This window comes from Mya arenaria, chromosome 6, assembly GCF_026914265.1.
Source record: "Mya arenaria isolate MELC-2E11 chromosome 6, ASM2691426v1".
Taxonomy (NCBI): domain Eukaryota; kingdom Metazoa; phylum Mollusca; class Bivalvia; order Myida; family Myidae; genus Mya; species Mya arenaria.
Genome location: NC_069127.1, coordinates 45,541,907 through 45,567,005, shown reverse-complemented (window position 1 = coordinate 45,567,005; position 25,099 = coordinate 45,541,907). Strand labels below are relative to the sequence as shown.

General features: G+C 34.5%; 1 protein-coding gene across 1 annotated transcript in view; it reads right to left on the bottom strand.

Moving 5' to 3' along the window:
* Window positions 1–25,099, bottom strand: part of LOC128238893 (pre-mRNA-splicing regulator WTAP-like) — a 108,684-nt gene that overhangs the window by 18,236 nt on the left and 65,349 nt on the right. Inside the window, exon 6 of the mRNA XM_052955201.1 lies at window positions 14,557–14,729. Within this exon, the coding sequence (XP_052811161.1) occupies window positions 14,557–14,729 (173 nt within the window). The remainder of the gene's footprint in view (window positions 1–14,556; window positions 14,730–25,099) is intronic.

Sequence of the window (25,099 nt, the reverse complement as noted above, 5' to 3'; positions counted from 1 at the left end):
AAGGTGCATTGTACTTCTCCTAAATGAGATCTACCGTATTATACTTTGTATAGGACACACTTTTTTACGCAAGAATGTTGAAAAAAAATTGCCTGCTGCCTATCTTTAGTTATACTTAACTGATTGTGTGTTTTTTTTCAATTGACTTATATTATAAATAAATTGCTATAAATAATTTCATTATTAAAATAACAATGCATTAACTATGAAAGGTGCGAAAAAAGAGCATCCGTTGTAGATCGCCCTTTTCGAAATCTGAATTGAGCATCCGAAATAATGTTATGATCGTCACATAATTTATCTATACGTTTATTAATGACAGAATTAAATATTTTTGATAAACAACTAACTAATGTTATTCCCCTATAGTTATTAACATCTGATTCAGAACCTTTTTTGTGCAGGGTGATAATAATACCTTCCGTCCATTGCTCTGGGAAACCCCCCGAATCTAATATATTGTTAAACAGGTCACAAATATGCGATGATAAAATGTCTACGGTTTCAATAAAGTATTCATTTAGTAAAAAGTCATTCCCAAATGCTTTACATCTTTTCAATGATTTAACAGCAACTTTAATTTCTTCAACAGAAATAGTTTCATCAAGTTCTGGGAAAACTGTATTGTTTGTATTGAAATCAAATTGTTCATTAAAATCCTCCGCTTCTAAGTTATGATTACCAAAATCATTGTTACTTATATTTTCAAAGTATTTATGGAATTCGTCAAGAGGAATTTTATTGGATTTGTTGGAACTTTTTGTGTAACAGTGTAGGTTGTCAAGTGTAACTATTTGTTTGAGAAAAAAAGATTATACGTTATTTTTGTCGATATGATGAAGTGTTTTGATACTATTTATAGAAATGCACTATGGTTAAAGATGTACAAATGTGGAATACAAGGGAAAATACTTAGAATTGTTCGCGACATGTACAAAAAAGTCAAATCTTGTGTAAAATCAATGTCTTCATATTCTGATTTCTTTTCTTACGCTGTTGGCTTACGCCAAGGAGAAGTTATGTCTCCTTTATTATTTTCTTTATTTGTAGATGATCTAGAGTTGTATTTACAGAATGATGTTAACTCTGGTCTGCACTTAGATGATATTATTTTAATATTGTTATTATTTGCTGATGACATGGCCATTGTAGGCAAATCTCCTGAAGATATTCAAATTCAATTAAATAATTTATCAAGTTATTGTAATGCATGGGGATTAAAGGTAAATACTGATAAAACAAAAATTATGGTTTTTCGAAAAAGAGGCGGGCTTTTGCCTAACGAACGATGGACTTATAATGGTCAGGATATACAAGTGGTTAACGATTTTAATTAGTTAGGTGTTGTATTTAATTATACTGGTAATTTTAGTTTGAACCAAGAACATTTGATTGGAAAAGCCCTTAAGGCAATGAATGTTTTATTTCATAAGTGTAATGATTTTGATTTTAAACCCAAGATTATGTGTCAACTTTTTGACGCCTTTGTTGGTTCCATATTAAATTACTCAGCAGAGGTCTGGGGATTTACTAAATCTAAAGAAATAGAGAAAATTCACTTAAAATTTTGTAAAAGACTATTGAAAGTTAGAACTAATACTTGCAATGCGTGTGTTAATGGGGAATTAGGCAGATACCCTTTGTATTTGCATAGATACATTCATATATTAAAATATTGGTTCAAGATTGTTACCACTGACAATATTATTATCAAAACAGTATATAACCGAGCTGTGTACTATTGCACTAAAGGTTGTCGCAATTGGGTTTATAATGTTAAAAAAATGTTAAATGATTTTGGCTTTAGCCACGTCTTTGATAATGTTCTAAATATTGATGTAGCTGTGTTTATTGAATCTTTCAAGTGTAGATTATACGATACTTTCAAACAAGATTGGTTCAGAACAGTTGAAAATAGTAGCGTATAGGATATATATAGAACAGTTAAATCATGTTTTGCATATGAAACTTACTTAGATATTTTACCAAGAAATTTAAGATTTTACTTTAGTCGATTACGTCTATCTGTTCATCCGCTTCGTATTCAAACTGGTAGATATGCCAGAAATAACATACCTAGAGCTGAAAGATATTGTCAATGCTGTAATTCATTGGATATCGAAGATGAATTTCACTTTATATGCATCTGTTCTCATTTTGATGCTCTTAGAAGAAAATATTTAAAGAAATACTATTTTGTAAAGCCGTCAGTATTTAAATATATCCAGTTAATAAATTCAACTAACAGAACGGAACTTATAAAACTTTGTATCTTTGTTAAAGAATCTCTTAAAATAAGATCAAACTTACTAAATGTCAATACTTAATTTCATTTATAAACCATGTTCACCTTCTCATTTATTATTTATTGTCTTTTTTCTTTTTTTCTACATATTTGTTTGTTATAATGTGTATTTATTATTGTTTATTATCATTGCCTATACACGTTGACAAATTGTATTATAATATGTATGTGTTGTGACGATGTACTATGTGCATGTCAATAAACTGTCTGTCTGTCTGTCTATGTCCTTATATTCAGAATTCCCTTGTGAATAAACACTTAGTGTATCTTTCACCTTAGAGGTAGGGACATGGGTCTTGCACAGGACACGTCGTCTTCGTATGTGGAACACATGTAGTAAGTTATTTTAAAATCTGTCCTTACAAGGGAAAGTTACAGCCCGGACACGACAACCTATACCCTATGTATTTGTATGCAGCACTCCATTGTGAATAAACACTAAGTGTGACCTTGACCTTTGAGGTAGGGACACGGGTCTTGCATGCGACACGTCGTCTTGGTATGTGGAACACATGTGGCAAGTTATTTTAAAATCTGTCAATACAAGGGAAAGTTACAGCATGGACACGACAATCTATACTCTATGTCCTTATATGCAGCACTCCATTGTGAATAAACACTATGTGTGACCTTGACCTTTGAGGTAGGGACACTGGTCTTGCACGCGACACGTCGTCTTGGTATGTGGAACACATGTGGCAAGTTATTTTAAAATCTGTCCATACAAGAGAAAGTTACAGCCCGGACACGACAACCTATACTCTATGTCCTTATATGCAGCACTCCATTGTGAATAAACACTAAGTGTGACCTTGACCTTTGAGGTAGGGACACGGGTCTTGCATGCGACACGTTGTCTTGGTATGTGGAACACATGTGGCAAGTTATTTTAAGATCTGTCCATACAAGGGAAAGTTACAGCCCGGACACGACAACCTATACTCTATGTCCTTATATGCAGCACTCCATTGTGAATAAACACTATGTGTGACCTTGACCTTTGAGGTAGGGACACGGGTCTTGAACGCGACACGTCGTCTTGGTATGTGGAACACATGTGGCAAGTTATTTTAAAATCTGTCCATACAAGAGAAAGTTACAGCCCGGACACGACAACCTATACTCTATGTCCTTATATGCAGCATTCCATTGTGAATAAACACTAAGTGTGACCTTGACCTTTGAGGTAGGGACACGGGTCTTGCACGCGACACGTCGTCTTGGTATGTGGAACACATGTGGCAAGTTATTTTAAAATCTGTCCATACAAGGGAAAGTTACAGCCCGGACACCACAACCTATACTCTATGCCTTGACCTTTGAGGTAGGGACATGGGTTTTGCACGCGACATGTCATCTTGGTATATGGAACACATGTGGCAAGTTATTTTAAAATCTGTCCATACAAGGGAAAGTTACAGCCCGGACACGACAACCTATACTCTATGTCCTTATATGCAGCACTCCATTGTGAATAAACACTAAGTGTGACCTTGACCTTTGAGGTAGGGACACGGGTCTTGCACGCGTCGTCTTGGTATGTGGAACACATGTGGCAAGTTATTTTAAAATCTGTCCATACAAGGGAAAGTTACAGCCCGGACACGACAACCTATACTCTACATTTGTATGTCCTTATATGCAGCACTCCATTGTGAATAAACACTAAGTGTGACCTTGACCTTTGAGGTAGGGACACGGGTCTTGCACGCAACACGTCGTCTTGGTATGTGGTACACATGTGGCAAGTTATTTTAAAATCTGTCCATACAAGGGAAAGTTACAGCCCGGACACGACAACCTATACTCTATGCTTATATGCAGCACTCTATGGTGAATAAACACTAAGTGTGACCTTGACCTTTGAGGTACGGACAGGGGTCTTGCACGCGACACGTCGTCTTGGTATGTGGTACACATGTGGCAAGTTATTTTAAAATCTGTCCATTCAAGAGAAAGTTACAGCCGGGACATGACAACCTATACTCTATGTCCTTATATGCAGCACTCCATTGTGAATAAACACTAGGTGTGACCTTGACCTTTGAGGTAGGGACACGAGTCTTGCATGCCACACGTCGTCTTGGTATGTGGAACACATGTGGCAAGTTATTTTAAAATCTGTCCATACAAGGGAAAGTTACAGAGCCGGACGGACGGACGGACGGACGGTGCGATTTTAATATGCCCACCTTCGGGGGCATAAAAATCAAATGGTATTTTCTAAGTATCGAATAAGTTATGTTACAAACTGTGCGATGTGTAACTATGTCTTTTCTTGCGAAGATAGCGAAACCAATAACAAACTAGGTAAACAAGACTTTTTGTAACAAATAATAAAAAATAACATTCTATAAGCAATCCCGCTTGGCTCCATATTCTCGAGGCTCGAAGTATTTTGGCCGGTCACTAGAATATCGAGCCATCGAGTTTCGACTGTACTTTAAAAATAGTTATGGTTCCTGTACACTGCACTTCTTCCCACTATTTTATATCATTCTATTAAGTTTTAATTAAATTCCATCCAGTAGTTTTCAAGTTAAGTTATGCTGTTGTTATAAATACAAGGAAAATTGCAATACACTGACCAAACAACTGACAAAACAACCGACCACAGAGTCACTCCAAAATAATTATTTTTCTGGGTTATACTAGGTTTAGTTGTATTTCTATTAAACCATCCTGAAAAGGACAAGAAAAACTGCAATGCTACAAAACCAGGTTTTCAATGATTGATTGAACAAATTCAGTCATCACTGTGAGATTTAGTTTAAACTGTTTTTCAATATTGAGTAACAGTGACCTCCAACTTGACCCTTAGGGGCCCCATATCAAGTGATGAATGCGAAAAAGGTTCTAAGTTACATTTAATAAAGCAAAAGCCAGATGTCAATGAACTTTGAATATATTTGAGGTGGTACACAAACTTCAAGTAAATTCTAATTAGAAAAAGGGGCATAATTTTGTCAAAATGCTTGATAGAGTTACCTCCTTATTTGTACAGGTTAGGGACATGATGGTAAACAAGAGTGCAAAGTTTCAAAGCCATATGTCAATGGACTTTGAAAATATTTGAGGTTGTATGCAAACTTTAACATAAGTGGTTATGCCGACGCTCGGGTGACTAGGATAGCTCTCCTTATTCTTCGAATTGTCGAGCTAAAAAAACAAAATTAGCTACAAGGACATTTTATTCATGCATTGAACTCTTGATCCAAACTTTCCCAAAATACTGGTAAAGCTATTCACATTCCAACAATACAGCTCATCTCTAGTTATTCTAGATTATTATTTGTTTAATTGTTTCTGCAAGTCATTGACAGGGAATTTTCGGGTGACTAGGATGGCTCTCCTTATTCTTCGAATAGTCAAGCTAAAAAGGTGGGGCCAGCTTTTGCCCAAGGGGCATAATTTCAAATGTTTTGACAGTCATCATATGATGCTCCACAACAAAAATCAGCCTTGTGGTTTGAAACATGAAGATTTTGAAAATATTTCTTAAATAAGTCTTTAGGAAACTTGTGACCCATGGGGCAGTGCCAGTTTTGAACCAAGTGGCATAATTTAAACAACCATGGTAGTGGACTGCTAAATAAAGCCTTGTTCAAAATAGCAAGTAACTGCACAGCTGTTTCAGACAAAAAGGTTTTTAACATTTCCCAATTTAAGTTTACCAAACCTGTGAACACTGGGCATGGCCAGTTATGACCCCAGGGACATAATTTGAACAAAAATTTACATGCAATTGTGACTTTACATGTAAACTTGGCTAAAAATAGACTTAGCTAAAAATAGCATTTTTTTATACTTTCAAGACCCATAATATAGGCATGCATGGGCAGATCTGGGAACCAAGCTTTAATAGATATCTAAATACTGTACAAGTTTCATCAAGATACAATCAAAACTGAAGACTGTATCATGTTCAAATTAACTGTTTACAGAAGTACATACTTTTTTTTTATACTTTCAAGGCCCATTATCTAGGCATGTATGGGCGGATCTGGTTGATTTACGAAAGGAACCAAGCTCTAATTGATATCTAAATACTGTACAAGTTTCATCGAGATACAATCAAAACTATAGACTGTATGGTGTTAACAAGAAATCGTTTACAGACGCACAAATCTTAGTTTGGTACCATCGGGATTGGGTACGAATCTTACATTCAGCCTGGCTGTTATTTAATTGTCTTTGGTAAGATAATGCTTAAATCGCTGATGTTTTAGAATCAAATGACAATAAAAATGACTGCCCTTGCTGAAAAAATTACTTATCAAAACAAGAGTGTCATGATCGCCCTAAACATTCACCTAAGCAAAGGGCCACAACTCTGTGATAAAGCATTAATAAAAATGTTGCAATTTAAACACATCTTTACTGATGACGATGCCTTGTTTTATATTTGTAAAGGGTCATGCATTGAAACTACCTGTAAATTTTCATTGAATTTGGCCTGGTAGTTTCAGAGATTTTTTTTAAAGCAAAACAGTAAGTCGGCCATTTTGTTGTTGCTGTTAATCAATCATGACCCCTTGTTGTTTATTTGTAGAAGGTTACCCAAGGAAGCTTCCTGTAAAATTTCATTGAATTTGAACTGATAGTTTTAGAGGAGATGTTTTTTTAAAGCAAAACAGGAAGTTGGCAATTTTGTTGTTGTTGTTGTTGATCAATCATGACCCCTTGTTGTATTTTTGTAGAGGGTCACCCAAGGAAGCTTCCTGTAAAGTTTCATTGAATTTGGAGTGGTAGTTTCAAAAGAGATGTTTTTTTAAAGCAAAACAGGAAGTCGGCCATTTTGTTGTTGTTGCTGTTGTTGTTGTTGTTATTGTTGATCAATCGTAACCCCTTGTTGTATTTTGGAAGAGGGTCACCCAAAAAAGCTTCCTGTATAGTTTCATTGAATTTGAACAGGTAGTTTCAGAGATGTTTTTTTAAAGCAAAACAGGAAGTTGGCCATTTTGTTGTTGTTGTTTTGTTAATCAATCGTGACCCATTGTTGTATTTTTGTAGAGGGCACCCAAGGAAGCTTCCTGTGAAGTTTCATTGAATTTGGCCGGGTAGTTTCAGAGATATTTTTTAAGCAATTGTCAACAGACAGACGGACTGACTCACGGACAGACAACGGACAAAGACCGATCACAATAGCTCACCTTTAGCACTTCGTGTTCTGGTGAGCTAAAAAGCACATTGACAATATAACTCTGAAAATCATTCCAACAAAATGGCGGTTTCACCCAATTTTGACATGATCATAGACATCATAGGTAAATAATCCATCAAAATATTTTTGTGCGTTAAAAAGAAATTTTCATCATGAATATTTTACAAATAAACTTTTAAAAAACATTTTTTTCAGGACTATGTTTACAAAACTGTAGTGACCGTCTGCTTCAAATCAACAATGTTTAAAATGGCGAGTATGGTTTGTTTAATACAATTAACAATTATTTTAAAAGGTTAAAAAAAAGACATAATTTTTCGCCATCCCTTCGCATTTTCTATAGCATTTTACGAACTTTCATTGTTTCAAGAAAAAGTTGTCAATGTATATTCTGATTGGCTGACATTCAATAGCTCCAGCTCCAGGTGTTGTTTCACTAATTGGCTGTTACTCTAACGAATTATTGGAATAGAAAATGACCAATTGTGAATACACAGGTCGTCTGCTCATTACACAAATACACAATAAGCTGTCATATGACATGACAAAAGGCATATTGGAAGATGAAAGGGCAGTATGGCATATTTAAGCAGTCAATGGGGAAGCATGGTGACACCTAGGGGGAACACTATTATCATAAGTATTACGTTACAGTAAAACTGCATTTGCTCCAGGATGCAGGGGACCAAGCTAAAACCTTGAGGGAAACGATGTTTCGAACGATCCGAATTTCAATTTTCCAGACCGTTATGAAATATCTTTCAGTGTATTATAAGTTTGAAGTCGTCAAACCGACTGTTTACTAAGACATCGATTATATGTTGTGTTGTGGAAATCACTCATATGTTCAAAGGCTGTCGTATACTAAATGTAAAATATAAAAGAAAGATCAATAAATGATAAAATAGAAATGTTTATTTTTACAAAATCAACATATTGCAAAACAAAGTGACAAGAAGGAATTATTTTCAGAGATTCCGATGTTGGATCGATATGGTAGTGTTTATTCATATTTTTATTACTCATTTACATTTCTCACAATTAACTTCTCAAATGCCCATATCAACTACTATCGGTCATGCGTAAACATTGACAAACGGGTTTTCACACCTTATCAAATTGCCTTTCATCTGTCATTGCAATTTTTACAACAAAATTTTAACACCTAGCAATTTTTTGTTTATTTTGGAACACACGTTCTGGAAAAAGTGTGAAATAATGACCTTGAAGGAGCCATAAGGTTTTGTGCAAGATTTGTATACTTGGGACCGACTATATTGCTCAACTCCTTGACATATTTAGGTTTTGACGCATCGTAGGTATATTTTATATGAAAATAGAAGGAAAAATGTTCGGGACCAAGTTCCTAGAAGGTATTTATACTCACAATTGCAGGTGTGATATCCCATTGAGACGTAATAAGACCACAAGCTGAGTACTGAATGGAAAATCCCCCAAATTCATTGATGCCTAAATCATTAAATATATTATGTCAGTTCAATTTACCATTAAAATCAATAAAGATTATAATTATTTAAAGATAATATTTTGTTTAGAATCAATAAGTAGCTGAGAAAATGATGAGTCAATTTTCTGTGGAACTGATAGATAGTACAATAGGTCAGGTAAACACATTTGTGCAAGCGTTTCGATAATCTAGATCTTTTTATTCATACCGGATAAACATTTATCAGATTTCTTTTTGTAAACATTTTTATGAGGGGGTAATAAAGTTAAACAGACACCCTTGACTGGATCTCTCAGCTGGATGACACCGGATATTCCTGCCATATTTCTGCGTATTATACACATGAAAAGGAAAATGATAGGCCTATAATAAAAGAAGTGTCCTTAGTTTAATTGTTTGTATTTAATCAATTTTATATTTACAAATCATATGAAATAACACTGAACTCTTAATAATTTGGGCGTTATTATCAAGGATATGACACTTCTGGCGGAATAAGAATTTCGGGAAAAAGTAAGATTAGTGGCAAAAATCAACAAAAGTATTACTTTTCATATCAAAGGGAAGTAATCAGTGAATCATGTCTCACAAAGAAAGAACTACTGCAATAATACACAACTTTCTGTAAAAAATTGTCTCCCTTAGACAAAAACTTTCGCTAGGCTGTAGCATAAAATTCAAGGGCCATAATCCAGTCATGCATGAATCTGGCTGGTTTAAAAAAGGAACCAAGCTCTTATGGATATCTAATTAGTGCATAAGTTTGATTAAGTAAAAACTGAAGACTGTATCACATTCACAATCAATTGCTCTATAAAATATAGCAGATAATGAGCTCCCTTACATATCTTTTTTTCTGAGAAAAATAGTGTCTCAAATGGATTAAACGTCAACCCATTCATTGATTGCATGCCCTCAAACCAAAATGTAATTGTTGAAAACATTTCTAGTGCGTCCCATAAAAATATTGGTACCATATTATACTGTGTATAGGACGCTAGAATAGATAGGATGCAGGCATAAAAAATAGTAAAAAAGAAAAGAAAACAAGAGATGTTAGTGAAACATTTATGCCCCCTTGGGAGCCAAATTGTTAGTAGGATTTGGACACTTAAATAAAATATGGACAATCAGAAAACCTTTTTTCAGCTTACAGTCACACTGACCTTGACCTTTGACCCACTGACCTCAAAATCAATAGGGTTCATCTGCTGGTCATGACCAATAAGCCTACCTAGTATGAGGTCCCTGGGTCAAAGCGTTCTCAAGTTATTGATCGGAAACCGTTTTTCATGTTAAGGTCACACTGACCTTGACCTTTGACCCACTGACCTCAAAATCAATAGGGTTCATCTGCTGGTCATGACCAATACACCTACCAAGTATGAGGTTCCTGGGTCAAAGCGTTCTCAAGTTATTGATCGGAAACCGTTTTTCATGTAAAGGTCACACTGACCTTGACCTTTGACCCACTGACCTCAAAATCAATAGGGTTCATCTGCTGGTCATGACCAATAAGCCTACCTAGTATGAGGTCCCTGGGTCAAAGCGTTCTCAAGTTATTGATCGGAAACCGTTTTTCATGTTAAGGTCACACTGACCTTGACCTTTGACCCACTGACCTCAAAATCAATAGGGTTCATCTGCTGGTCATGACCAATACACCTACCAAGTATGAGGTTCCTGGGTCAAAGCGTTCTCAAGTTATTGATCGGAAACCGTTTTTCATGTAAAGGTCACACTGACCTTGACCTTTGACCCACTGACCTCAAAATCAATAGGGTTCATCTGCTGGTGATGACCAATACACATACCAAGTATGAGGTCCCTCGGTCAAAGCGTTCTCAAGTTATTGATCGGAAACCATTTGGTATTCCGACCGACCGACAGACAGACCGACCGACCGACATGTGCAAAACAATATACCCCACTTTTTTCAAAAGGGGGCATAAAAAAGGTAGCAGTGGAAACATGTCAAAATTGGAGCTGAAAAATCGGCAGCCACCATATTTGTTTTAACTATTTATTTTTGTATCATGAAAATGGCAAAGGTAAATATAAAAAATGTGATATTTAAAAGCAAAATCATATGTGCTTTTTTGTTTATTTCATGTAAATGAGCATGGAAAGTAACAGTTGCATAAGAGACAGAACAAAAAGTACTGTGAATTACTATTTGTAAGTATTCTTTCTGATTGTGGATCGTAAACAATAACCCTTCGAGAAAACAGTTGTACAAGGCAGAGTGTTTTTCACATCTTAGCACATTTGAAATGCTTTGACAGTGACAATAATGCTACTTTGCAGTATGCACTTTCCTTTCTTATCATTTTAAAACAGAAACACACTACAAAGTTTATCAATATCATGAGCAACGTTTTATTTATATTTTCCTTGTATCCCGAAATACAACTGCTGTTATAACTCATAATATTCACAGTGTTATGTGAGTAACATCCCTTTGATATTAAACTAGAACTCTGCTAGTCGGATGTGTCGCCTGATGAATTATTTACTGTCAACATTATAGCTGTAAGATTGGCATTTTATACATTTATAGACATTGATGTTGCCATTTAACTTTCAAGGCAGGTGGCATTTAAACTGAAGGTAACAGCGTTAAGCCGGACAAAAATTAACAACGAAAATGAGATTTATCTACCTATTAAGTTTCAGGTTGATAATCACAGTGCAATTACTCTAAACATATAGATGCAAGAGTTACAGTTCTTATCTACTGCACTTGCCCTCCATGAGATCTATCTACGTGTGAAGTTCCAAGTCGATAACTCTTATATTCTTCAAGATATGCCCCGGACAAAACTTTAAGCATGAAAATTAACAAAGGGCAATGACTCTAAAACTAAGAAATTAAGAGTTACTGTTATTCTGCACTGCACTTGCCTTCCATGAGATCTATCTACATATGAAGTGTCAAGTTGATAACTCTTATATTCTACAAGATATGCCCCGGACAAAACTATAAGCATGAAAATTAACAAAGGGCAATTACTCCGAAAATATGGAAGCAAGAGTAACAGTTCTTGATCTCTGAACTTGTGCTCAATGAGATCTATCTATATATGAAACTTCAAGTTGATACCACTAATAGTTTAAGAAATATGCCCTGGACACAACCGCCCCCGCCGCCACCACTGATGCCGCCAACAAAAGAAACCCCTATATGCCGCCTTTTATGCCACCTTTTCAGGCGACACAAAAAGTAAACAATCTACCGGGATATTTGTTTTCCATTTATTTTTCATTAAATCTCATTAAATCATTTTAAAGTAATCATTCCGATTAGTGTTGGGAATCGGGCAGAAAAATAACTATCGATAATTGGTTTATGAAACCGATCAATGATCGATTAATTAATCGATTTAATCATTATTTAATTATCTTTGGTCAACACACACAGTACATGCATCTGTTTTAAAAACCAATGTCCCCTTACAACTGTGTGTACATTTATATGTATAAATTACATTATTTATTCAGAACGCAACTTTCCTTTAGTGTTTACAAGTTACTATTACAGAACATGAGACCACAGGCTTTATTTTTGTCTTACATTTAGTAGTGTATACATGTGTGAAATAAACACAGAGAAATATATCAATCTCTTTTTAATAATCAGTCAGTTACAAGTACATCAAGCGGTTAAAATTCTATATGTTTTAAAAGAAAACTGAAAAAAAAACACTAAATTACATGGTAAGAAGTAAACGTTTTCATGTCATAAAAATCACTTTTTAACCACAAACATGAGAAGTTGGGAACCAATTCTTTAGCAGCTAAATTACAAAGAAAATTTGTAATAAGGTACTGTATTGATTTACTGACCTGAGAGGAATATGACTAGATAAATTAACATATATCCACCTTGACCTTTTATCATTACCTAGCATTAACCAGAAACAAAACATATTTTCATGACATTTATTTTACTGGTTACAAAGTCGGTTGCGGTTACGTCCCTTGTTTCCATAATTGATTATTCAAATTTCACTATCGATTGTCGCCGACGTAGGCCTTTCCGATCAATTGTCAATTATAATCGATCATTAGCACAACAAAAAATTCCAATTGTTTACATGTGTTTACTTACATGAATTTACCTACGTCAGCTTGTATCTTTGGTGGACAATGTACTTACCCTTCATCACTGTTGAAAAAAAAATTGGGCCTGAAATGGACTGGAAAAAAGAAGAAAACCTAATAGTAAAGATAGGACGCAGGCAATTATTTTTTCAAAATTCTGGGATAAAAAAGTGCATCCTATACACAGTATAATACCTTATATTAATTTACAATGGAAAGTAGAAACTTCTTATTTACACAAATGTGCTGCCTGCAGTGTTGGACTATAGAGTACACTGGTGGATTAATTTAAGACAGACCTATCAAGCATGTCCATGCCTAATTATTGAAACATCCAAACTTCAGCACTAGTCTAAGAGTTTTTATGGCTTAAGTTGCCAACACAGTGCATTCATCCTTTTAAAGGGACTGGCAACAATAGTACAGTCATGTTGTACTAGGTGTAGATTGTGAATTTGCAAGGTAAAATAGAAGAATCTATTTTAAAGATTTTTTTATTTGTACCAGAGGAAAATGCTGGAAAACTATGTGAAGATATAAATTCTAATTACAGAGCCTCCACTCTACATTTTGGGGAAAGAGACAGTCAATTCTGAGCAATATGGGAAATATTTGACTAAAATCAATAATAAGTCGACTTAAACAACTTTATTTAAAAAATTCCACTCTTTTTTACACACATGTATCTGTTTATCATAATATGTAAAGATAGGTCTTAAATTATGATTATCATATTTCAGGACATTTAGAAGGAAGTTTCAACTCTCGTGGGGGAATAAGATACATTTCTGAAGAGGGGAATGGCATCAAAGTTTGCCCCTAAGTGTGCAGATTGAAGGCCCTGGATTACAAATATTTGACGTGCATTTCTTAGTTTTTAAATGCATGATCTTTCTAACAATCAAAACAAGTTGTAAAACAAAATATTTTAAGTTAAAAACTTAAAAAACAAAATGTATTTACCCGTTTCCATGTTATTTTTGTAGCTACACATCAATACCATTTTGTCAAAATTGGTCTTTCTCCATTATATGTTGGAATAGTGTCATTTCTGCTATTAATCTTTGCATCAAAAGCAAGGACATAAATGAATGTCTTCAAAGTTCTGATTTTAAGTGTCATGTTTTCATGTACAAATGTGATCATTGTCATCTGAACAAGATTTGGTTAAATTTAAAAGTAGGGAAGATAAAAGAATTAAAACAAGTCACAACATCAACCAGTCACCGTCCTGCTCTCACAAAAGATATGTTTAGAAATGTTCTGAATGTTACTTTTCTGCCAACAAAATAAAAAATATTTTCACACGGTTATCCCTAGCGTCATCATGCCCCTTGATGAGAACAGTGACGTGACAGTGAGTCTCATATTGAGAGTCAACTTGCGTCCAGTGGATCACTGGGACGCCTCACGCCGCCTTCCCTGAGCTCCAGGCACTGTGTCGCCCACGAGCTTCGCAATTCTCGAGCAGTCTAAGTTACAAAAGTTACCGTAGCAGGGAAGGGAGATATGCACCTGTCAGGGGTGAACTTCCATGCACTTAGTTCGTTTTGGGTTTGTTTCAGTTTTTCTTGTGCATCATCCATTTCTTTCGTCATTTTCTGAAACACAATGTTGACTGCTGGGTCTAGAAGCATAGACTTCAGTTGAGTTGTGCCCTCTGCTTGCTTAATCTCTGCAATCTGCGTCTGAAACAATTTGAAGAAGTAACTTTGTAACATCCAAAAGTGCATCATTTTTGGAAGTAGAATAAAACTACAGGGATTCAAACAGCGGATAATTGTCATTCCTGAAAAACAGCCAGCATTCTGTTAGAGTACAAACGTGCCCATGTCTGGGTAGTGTTTATATTCATTTCAAGGTATTTCCTCCTGTTTTTTTATGCAAATAGCCGTGCAAAAATCAATCTTAACAACTGTACAATAGTCTGATGTTAAAAGCTCTAAAGTCTGATTTCAGGATGAATACTGAACATTTAGAAGCCCTGCAACTATCATCTAATAAGTGCAGGAGATATTTCTTCTTTCGTGTACCAAGATTCATTTAATTATCTGAAACATTTTTGCACAGGTTTCCTTATGTTGAATGGGCATAACATGAAAATTCATAGTTATGGGCCAAGTATGACACCTTGCTAGACATGTGTTGTTGTGTCTGGCAACATGTGTACTAAGTTTAAAATTTTGATTGAATTTATTGAACTTTTTTTAATTTTTGCATGATGCTGATGACAACACCTGAAGGTTATCACAATAGCCCAACTAAAAAACTCAGGCCAGACAGACTCACACGCACACAGACAGAGCCTGCGACACGCCTCATCATAATAAACCCTTATGGCAGGATTTTTAAAAATCAAATAATGCATGGTAAAGATACAGCCCGGACAAGGTTTAGTCCAGACCTGTCCTATGAACAATACTCATCTTGACTTCTGAACTCTTAGTGTGACCTTGACCTTTGAGATCACCTCATGCCACCTCATCAAAGTGAACCTTTATGTTAAGTTTTTTTGAGAATTCTATAACGCATGGTCAGGATACAAGTTTAAGTAGCAGAAATCATTTAAGAAATATCATCTTTTTAAAAAAAACAAGCAAATTCGTTGAATTGATATCCGCAGCCTGATTGGGCTAAGTCAAGGAATGGAAATCAATTGTTGATGAAATATATATATATATAAGTGAGTTTGAGTTTGATTGCAACTGTCTGAAATAAAAAACAAGAGCTGTCACAGTAATGCCCCTGAATGTGAGGTCAGTACATAAAAAATTAATAAGTTATTTTAAATTGCCACTGAACATAAAAAATACCACCCATACTTGACAACCTACACTCTTATGTCCATATATTCAGCATTCCATTGTGAATAAACACTAAGTGTATCTTTCACCTTAGAGGTTGGGACATGGGTCTTGCACGCAACACGTCATCTTGGTATGTCAAACACATGTGGAAAGTTATTTTAAAATCTGTCCATACAAGAAAAAGTTACAGCCGGGACACGACAACCTATACTCTATGTCCTTATATGCAGCATTCCATTGTGAATAAACACTGGGTGTGACCTTGACCTTAGAGGTAGGGACATGGGTCTTACACGTGACACATCGTCTTGGTATGTCAAACACATGTGGTAGGTCATTTCAAAATCTGTCCCTACAAGAGAAAGTTACAGCCCGGACACAACAACCTATACTCTATGTCCTTATATATGCAGCATTCCATTGTGAATAAACACTAAGTGTGAGCTTGACCTTGGAGATATGGAAAAAGGGTCTTACACGCGACACTTCGTCTTGGTATGTCAAACACATGTGGCAGGTCATTTCAAAATCTGTCCCTACAAGAGAAAGTTACAGCCCGGACACGACAACCTATACTCTATGTCCTTATATGCAGCATTCCATTGAGAATAAACACTAAAGTGTAACCTTGACCTTAGAGGTAGGGACACGGGTCATGCACGCGACACGTCACCTTGGTATGTCAAACACATGTGGCAAGTTATTTTCAAATCTGTCCATACAAGAGAAAGGACAGACGGACGGACGGTGCGATTTTAATATGCCCACCTTCGGGGGCATAAAAATATTGTATTTAATGTAACATTTAGAAATGACCAAGAAACCTAGTTTATGACTCCATGTTACCCAGTTCCAAACTAATCTAAGATTTCATCAAAGCAAACATTCTGACCAAGTTTCATGAAGATTGGTCCAGATATATTGCAAAAAATATAGCCTCTAGAGTGTCCACAAGGTTTTTTTAAGATTTGACCCAGTGACCTCCTCATTTTTTACCCCCACGTGACCTACTAGTTTCAAATTATTCCAAGATTTCATTGAGGCATTCTGATTGAGTTTCATGGAAATCAAAGCAGATGTATTGCCTCTAGAGTGTTCCCAAGATTTTTGTAAGATATGACCTAGTGACTTAGTTTTTGACCAATATGACACATTTTTAAAACGCTGTCGAAATTTTACCCAAAAGAACATTCTGACAATGTTTGAACTTAATCAGACCAATCACCACCATAAAATAGTTTCGGACAAGATTTTTGAAAATTTTGACTTTATGACCTAATGTTCAATCATATATGACAAGGTTTCAAATAAGTCCAAGATTTCATCAAGGAAAACATTCTAATTAAGGTTTATGAATATTTGACCATGTATAATGCCTCTAATATGTTTCAAAGATTTTTCTAAGATTTGACCTACTGACCAAGTTTTTGACCCCATGTGACCCACTTTTTAAAGTGGTCTATATTTCCTCAAGGTGTACATCATGACCATTTTTTAACATAACTTGACCAATCATTACCATGATATGGTTCTGGACAAGATCTTTCTAAGATTTGACCTACTGACGAAATTTTTGATCATATGTGACCCAGTTTTATTTATGACCAAGATGTCCATCAAGGAAAACATTCTGATTAAATTTCATGGATATTTGACCATGTGTAATGCCTCTAATATGTTCCAAATATTTTTTTAAGATTTGACCAAGTGACCTAGTTTTTGACCCCGTGTGACCCACTTTTTAAAGTGATAAATATTTCTTCAAGGGGTACATCATGACCAATTTTGAAAATAACTTGACCAATGATTACCATGATATGGTTCTGGACAAAAAAATTCTAAGATTTGACCTAATGACCTAATTTTTAATCATATGTGACCCAGTTTTATTTACGACCAAGAGTTCATCAAGGAAAACATTCTGATTAAGTTTAATGAATATTTGACCATGTATAATGCCCCTAGTTGACCTAGTGACCTAGTTTTTGACCCCAAGTGACCCACTTTGTCGAGATTTGATCAAGTGGAACATTCTGACCTGTCTTGGAGACATGTTTCATTTAAAAACTGCATCACTTAGTGTGTCCTTGAAGTTTGAACATTTTCTGATCAATGCCTACCAAGGTATGGTACCAGACGGACGGACGGAAGGACGGACGGACAACGCCAAAACAATATCCCCCTCCCGAAATCTTCGATTCGGCGAAGGATAATAAACCTTGACATATATGCAAAGCTACAGATTAACTTTTTACTTAAAGTGTATTTTACATCCTTATGCAATCTAGTAAAGTGTATGGTACACCCTTTAATGGGTCATTCATTAAAGTGTAATGGTGATTTCTAAAGTGTACTGGTACATTAAAGCTGCACTCTCACAGGTTGAATGTTTTGACAACTTTTTTACATTTTGTCTTGGAATGAACAGTTTTTTGCATAAATATCTAAAAACCAGCAATAAAAGACTGATGAAATAAAATCAGATCGCAGATTTTCATATTTCCTCTTCAAAATTGATGTTTTATGCATTTTTCTTTAACCCTTTAGTGCATGTATACGAGATAGGCCGACATAGCTCATTAGCAGATGTAAACGCATCTGGCCGACCCTATACACTACTGGATGTAAACGCATCTCCCGCATATTTCAATAGGGTCGTTTCAATACTTCAATATTGCATCTTTCTTTTTGTAAACAATATCCCGGATGTTTATAAAGCTGAAGATTAACCTTTTGTGTATTGATTTTCCCTCGAAAATGTCGTCTGCTAAAACTTGAAGGTCATTATTTATACTGCCAATCACAGGTGTGAGATCCTACTGTGACATAATAAAACCTGGAGGAATGGCAGTACTGTACAGTATGGAATTTCCCCAAAAACATTGATGCATAAATCAATGAAATTATTGTCAGTTTAATTTACCATTGAAATCAATAAAGATAATAATTATTTGTAGATAATATTTTGTGTTACAAACAATAGAAACAATAAGTAGCTGAGAAAATGATGAGTAAATTTTCTGCTGAGCTAATCAATGGCCAGCATGGTTCCGTCGTAAAACAGGTCAAGTAAACAACATTTGTGCAAGCTTTGATGATTTAGATCTTTTTATTCATTACTTGGAAAACATTTATCGCTTTCTTTTTGTAAAGAATTTTATGAGGGGGTAATAAAACTAAACAGACACTCTGGACTGGAGCTCTCAGCTGGATGACACCGGATATTCCTGCCACATTTCTGTGTATCATACACAAGAACATCAATTGTCGGCTTTTTAATCCAAATGTGTCTTTTTTATGATAGGGGTAATAAAATTTAGATCTATCCCAGCATATTATTACCCTTTGATTTAATGCAATTATGACATTTCAAAGAAATGTTACAATTCAATCTTGGAAATGCATTCACAGATGAAATAAAAGAATTTTATATTTCATCATTGACACCATTTATTAGATAAATTAATTACCTATAAAAAATGTATTCACATAAAAAAGATTTGGAAACAATTATTTGGAGTAATATTGATTTTAAGGTCATACTGCTGTATTCATTTGCTCATTTTCGAATATCCTGAAAAGTACCTATACAGATAAGGACTGCTTATCAGTAAGATGGCTATTGACTGGGAGGTGTAATCTGGCCACTTGTCTATGTGCTAAAGGGTTAAACCATAAAACAATAAATTTGAAATGGAAATATGAGAATCTGCGATCTGATCTTTTGTCAACAGTCTTTCATCACTGGTTTGCAGATATTTACGCAAAACATTGCTAATTCTAAGACAAAAAATTAAAAAGTTGGAAAAACTCTAAATCTGTGAGAGTGCAGCTTTATATTACAAGTATGAATGACTTATTTTATTTAATGAACTTTTAAAGCACATATATAAGAATTAACACAAAATTGAAATGTTGATCAGCAAATTACAAGTCCTGTTTAATTTGCTGAGCAACATTCCAATTTTGTGTAAGTTGATTTACACAGAATAGAATCAACTAAAAAAAAAATGCTACGCAGTGGTTACGTCCCCTGGCGTCCCCTTACATTTACACATAGTGAATCGATTTCAATAAACCGGTTTAACATTAAGTAAAAACGACTTCATAAAATGGGCAGAAAATACTTAGTCAAAATGGCTAGCGTAAAAGGGTCAAATATACTGGGAAGAATGTTACGCCCTATTCTTTTTTTAAAAAAACCGGTATGAACAGCTGTTTGATTTTAGGTTGTAATTGGTGATTTTTAAAGTGTATTTACGCCCATTATGACCCTTATCTGTAGCTCTGTATATGTGTTTACCAGCTTTTACTATTAGCTGTACGATGTATTGCAGTAAACGTTGAAGGTCAATTATTAACAGTTTTACTACTACCCCCAAAAATTGGTGTTCTATAAGAATTACAGGGTGTCCTGCAATTTTACTTACAAAAAAGTGTTTGAACATTTTAGTTATTGTTGTGGGTATGGGGGGGGATGGCTCTGAAGCTCCCTTATGAATCACCACATCCAGAGAAATCAGTGACAAAATTCACATCGTGAAATTGTGTGACAGAATTCTCGGTGTTACTATGTTTCAATTTTTTTTTAAATAATGTCATTTTTTATCTATCATACATAAGATTAAATGCTGACAAATACCCAACACATCAGATAATCACTTAAATACCCAAACAAGGCTTTTTTCGATGCAGACTGGCTTCTCTATATGTACTTAATTTTCCAATGCCTGTAGAGGACAACAACACTGAGACCGGACTTCAGTACATATAATGATATCCCACTAGGCAGTGTTTCACTGATATATACATGTGCAATTTATCAGTTATGGCAGTTTTGCATTTATTTTTGTTTTTTTTTACTTTGGCAAAAAATATGAAATTGTCACAGTGGCAGTGTTTTAATTTGGTGATCTGGCAGATTCTCTCGCCAATAAGCTGTGGTAATCTTGTCATATTATTGGGTGTCTCGGGTCACCTGGTTACTGTTAGTGCCAAGCACTGCTACATTTGGTAAATTTCATTTCTGTAAGGCCTCACCAAATTGATAACTTGTTCATCAGATTTTTTCAAAAAAATAATAGGACAAGCGAGCAAAATAAAAATAAAAATATTTGTTTTGCATTTAGCAAAAGAGGATCGAGCAAAGAGTGAACAAATTTTATTTAGTCAGTTTTATTCACATTTTATTCATTTATGAACTAAACATTGATATTGTAAACAGTACAAGGATAACATCTGAATGAGATAAAAAAAAAAAAAAAAAAGTGCTATTTGAGATCAAGCAAATGTATTGCTTTAAACTATTTAATAAATGAAATCATTCAAAACCACAGTTTTCTAGATGTTAAACAATTTTGCAAAGTTTTTAAAAAAAAACAAACCTTTGCATGGCTAAGCCAGGACACAAGAGCGCCAATCATCATGTCACAGCCACCTGCCTGCCAGATGACATACCCAAATCTAATAACCAACGTTTTCCAACTTTTACTTTCAAATACCTGGCTAAAAATAATTATCTTTCAAAAAACTTGTCTTATCTCATGCCATGGAAATGACTCGACAAGGTGACTTGAAAAATAACTCACAAAATGAAATATAGGCATTTGCAATTTGCGAATATAAACTACAGCTATCACTCTTGCAATGAATACACAATTCACGTAGCAATTTTAGTTTTGGTAGAGAATTCACAAAAAAACCTACACTGTACTTTAACCCTTTCAGCGCCAAATATGTCACAGAAAATTCCAGCCAGCGCCAAGTTTATATCAGGCTTTCTCAGAATTTAATGCCTACCTATTTAAACAGGTATATTTTCCTCTTTTATTGTTGATATTTGTTCAAATTTGGAGAAAAAGGAAACATAAACATATATACTACAAGAGCTGTCACAGAGACAGCGCACGCGACTATTACGCCGCTTTTCAGTGTAAGGATTGAAAAGTTTTGGCGAAACATGCATGGATCACTGTTAGATTTCAATGCAATACATGATGTGCTGATATATTAACATAAATGTGGCTACATGCAAAATTTTAACCAGAATTTTTATGTCTAATAAAAAAGGGCCATTATTTGCAACCAGGGCTTCTAAAAACCGGCAATTTGCTGGTCTGGACCGATTTTGACCAAGCCAAACCGATTTCATTTCAAAAAGTGTCGAAAAAATTGGTCCAAAATTTTCTCATTTTAAATGATTTCAGTCCAAAACGGTTAAGTAAGTAAAAATTGTAGAAATTGAAATACACAAACATTCTTGGGTCAATCACACATTAAAAATTACCTCCAATAAAAGTGTCCTAATTATATAATATGAAAGATAAGAGTTTTCTCCCACCTCAGATAAGTAGATCCAATAATTTAACCATGCTAGATATTCTTATCTTGCCCATGGGCGAAGATAAAATGCCCGTATGGAACTCCTTTTTAACGGTCACCACATTATAATAACCTTCCTTGTTGAAGACTGTCGTCAGTAGCATCAAGGAAACCTTGTCTTATGGAGTATTTAGAACGCTTATTAATTATTTCTCGCTTCAAATGTCACCATAAAACAGTTTTCCACGCACCATTCAAGAAATAATGCTTCATTTTCCTTAGAACTATTTAAAAAGACCGACTTGATTATTAACATTAACTGGATCACTGCGCTCATATCCATGACAACCACGTGCTATCGCATATCCATACGCAATTATTTTCACTAAGCACAAAAGAGTTCCACCAAAAAATACATTTTTAATTAATTTTGTTTAACTGAGGTGGGAGAAGTTTTAGTAAAAAGGGGGGAAAATGTGCATGTTTAACTTTTTATTTTTATTTTACTATCATACATCTTATTATATTTAATTGTTACATTACAAGTCCATCTCTCTCTTTTTTTCCTGTTCTTAAACTCCTCCACTAAATTACCCTTAGCACTTCTTCTAGTTTTTTATTCGGTGGGGAGATTTCATGTACTTCAAGCTCGCTTTCACAATCATAACTTCCAGACAGTTGGACATATTTGCTCCGTGGTTCCGAAATTTCAGGGCCACTAGGCTCAACAGAATATTCAGGATCTTGCTGGGACTGGGGTTCCACATCATCCGAAACAGAATGATCCGGTTCAGAAAGTTTGGACTCGGTCACATTTTGTGTGCTAGTGGATTGACAAGATGTACCTGCTGAGTGCGGACTTACAGTCGGTGAAGAAAGAATCATTTTTCTGAATATTTTTTTTGCATCATTTTTTGTTGAAATACTTCCAGTTATGTGACATTTCTCGAATACGGTATGTCGTAAACCATCAAGGGAGACCACTGTGTATAATTATAAGTTTAATCAATTAAGTTCAGCATGACTTACCTCCCCTCACAGATGAAAAAACAATTCTTCGCAATTCGGCAATGAAATAATGAATTTTATCGGAGGGGAATTTTCATTTTAGGGGGAAAACTAGGCTTATTTTCCGAGGGGAAGGGGCCATTAAACAGCCCCTTCTATATAAGGTAAAAAAAAACTGAAATAAGAAGGTTAAATGGTCGGGAGCCTGTGTGTAAAGTTTCAATGCACTATATGATGTATTTGCTGAGGTATTAACTTAATAGTGGTTACATAAAAAACTTAACCAGAATATCTATGTGGAATAAAAAAGGGGCCATTATTTGAATTTAATGCAAACTAGAGTTATCTTACTTGGTAATTTAAATAGATTGGATATTTGAGTACCATTGTATAAAGTCTCAATGCAATTCCTCAAGTAGTTGCTGATATATTATCCTATGTGTGCTAACATGTAAAACCTAAACCAGAATCTCTATTAAAGTCAAATAATATGGTGATAATTAAAGAAGTCCAACTTCAACACAAATTATTTATTTATGAAACAAAGTTTCGGCCATTCGGCCTTCGCCAGGTTGTATGTATATAATGAACTGGTAAAATGCAATATAAATGCATAAACAAACACCAATAAACAAGTATAAACTATGCAACATTAAATAGGTTAAAAACAGTTATAAACCAGATTAATTTTGTGATTTTTTTTAATTCTGTAAGAAGAATTAAAGTAATATTTTAGAATTCATACCATTAGGAATGACTGTGCCAAGAATGTACATCTATTTACTCTCCTTTAATAATCGTTTCCAATTTTATCAATTGGCTTAAAAGAAAAATCATTGATACTGTGGTCAGGAGCATTAAAATGTTCAGACACATTTGTATATGAATCTGGAAAATGCTTTATATCAAACTTATGACTGTTCATTCTCTGACTACATTTTTGTTGTGTCTGACCAACGTATTGCTTTTTACATTTTTTGCAATTGATAACATATATAACACCTGTAGAAGAACAGGACAATTCATGATTTATCTTAAATTTGTTCAAAAATATGTACTTGAAAATTTGTCATTTTTAAAAATAGTACAACAATGTGAACATCTGGATCTATTACATTTAGTAAAGAACCCGTTAGTGACAACATTTGTAAGTTTAGAATTCACAAGTATATCTTGAATATTTTTAGGCCGCTTATATGCAACAATTGGTTTGTAGTTAATGAGATCTTGGACAGTTATACTTTTTGAATATCTGAGTAGTCCCCAATATTGGTTGATAATTTTTCCAATGTTTGGTAATGATGGATTAAAAGTACACACAAAAGGGCTATTTAAAAAAATGGTTAGAAAAGTTGAAAAATGGTCTAAATTTAAATCAGCATTAAATACAAGGCTGTATGCCTAGTTTTGATGAACAATCTTTGTAGTGTACAAAATTGGTTTTGTATAGAGAAAACAACTCATATTAACATTTTTATCAAACTTTTATCTAACTAAACATGGAATAAAAAACCACGATACATGAACACTTTCAATGTCATTTTTTCTTGAAATAACCTGAGTTAACATGTCTCCCAATTATTCTTTTAGTAGCTCTTATGTCAGCATACATTAATAGAATGTTGAATTTACTCAGTCGCTCCAAATTTCTAGAGAATTTGATTTTTTGTACTTTTTTTACCAATGAAATGTAATATTCAAAGGTTTTTTTTTTATTTTCTATTTAAATTGTGCAATTAAACTAAAAAAAAAATACATTTTCATAGAATTCAAACAATAACAAGTCAACAAAGACATCATAGGAGGCATTATGATTTCACTTCACGCAGCAAAAATAAAAACAGAAACAATATTTTAAGAAATTGTTACACTCCTGACATATGTAGATTACAACCATTAAATAGATTTCACTTAAAATTTCT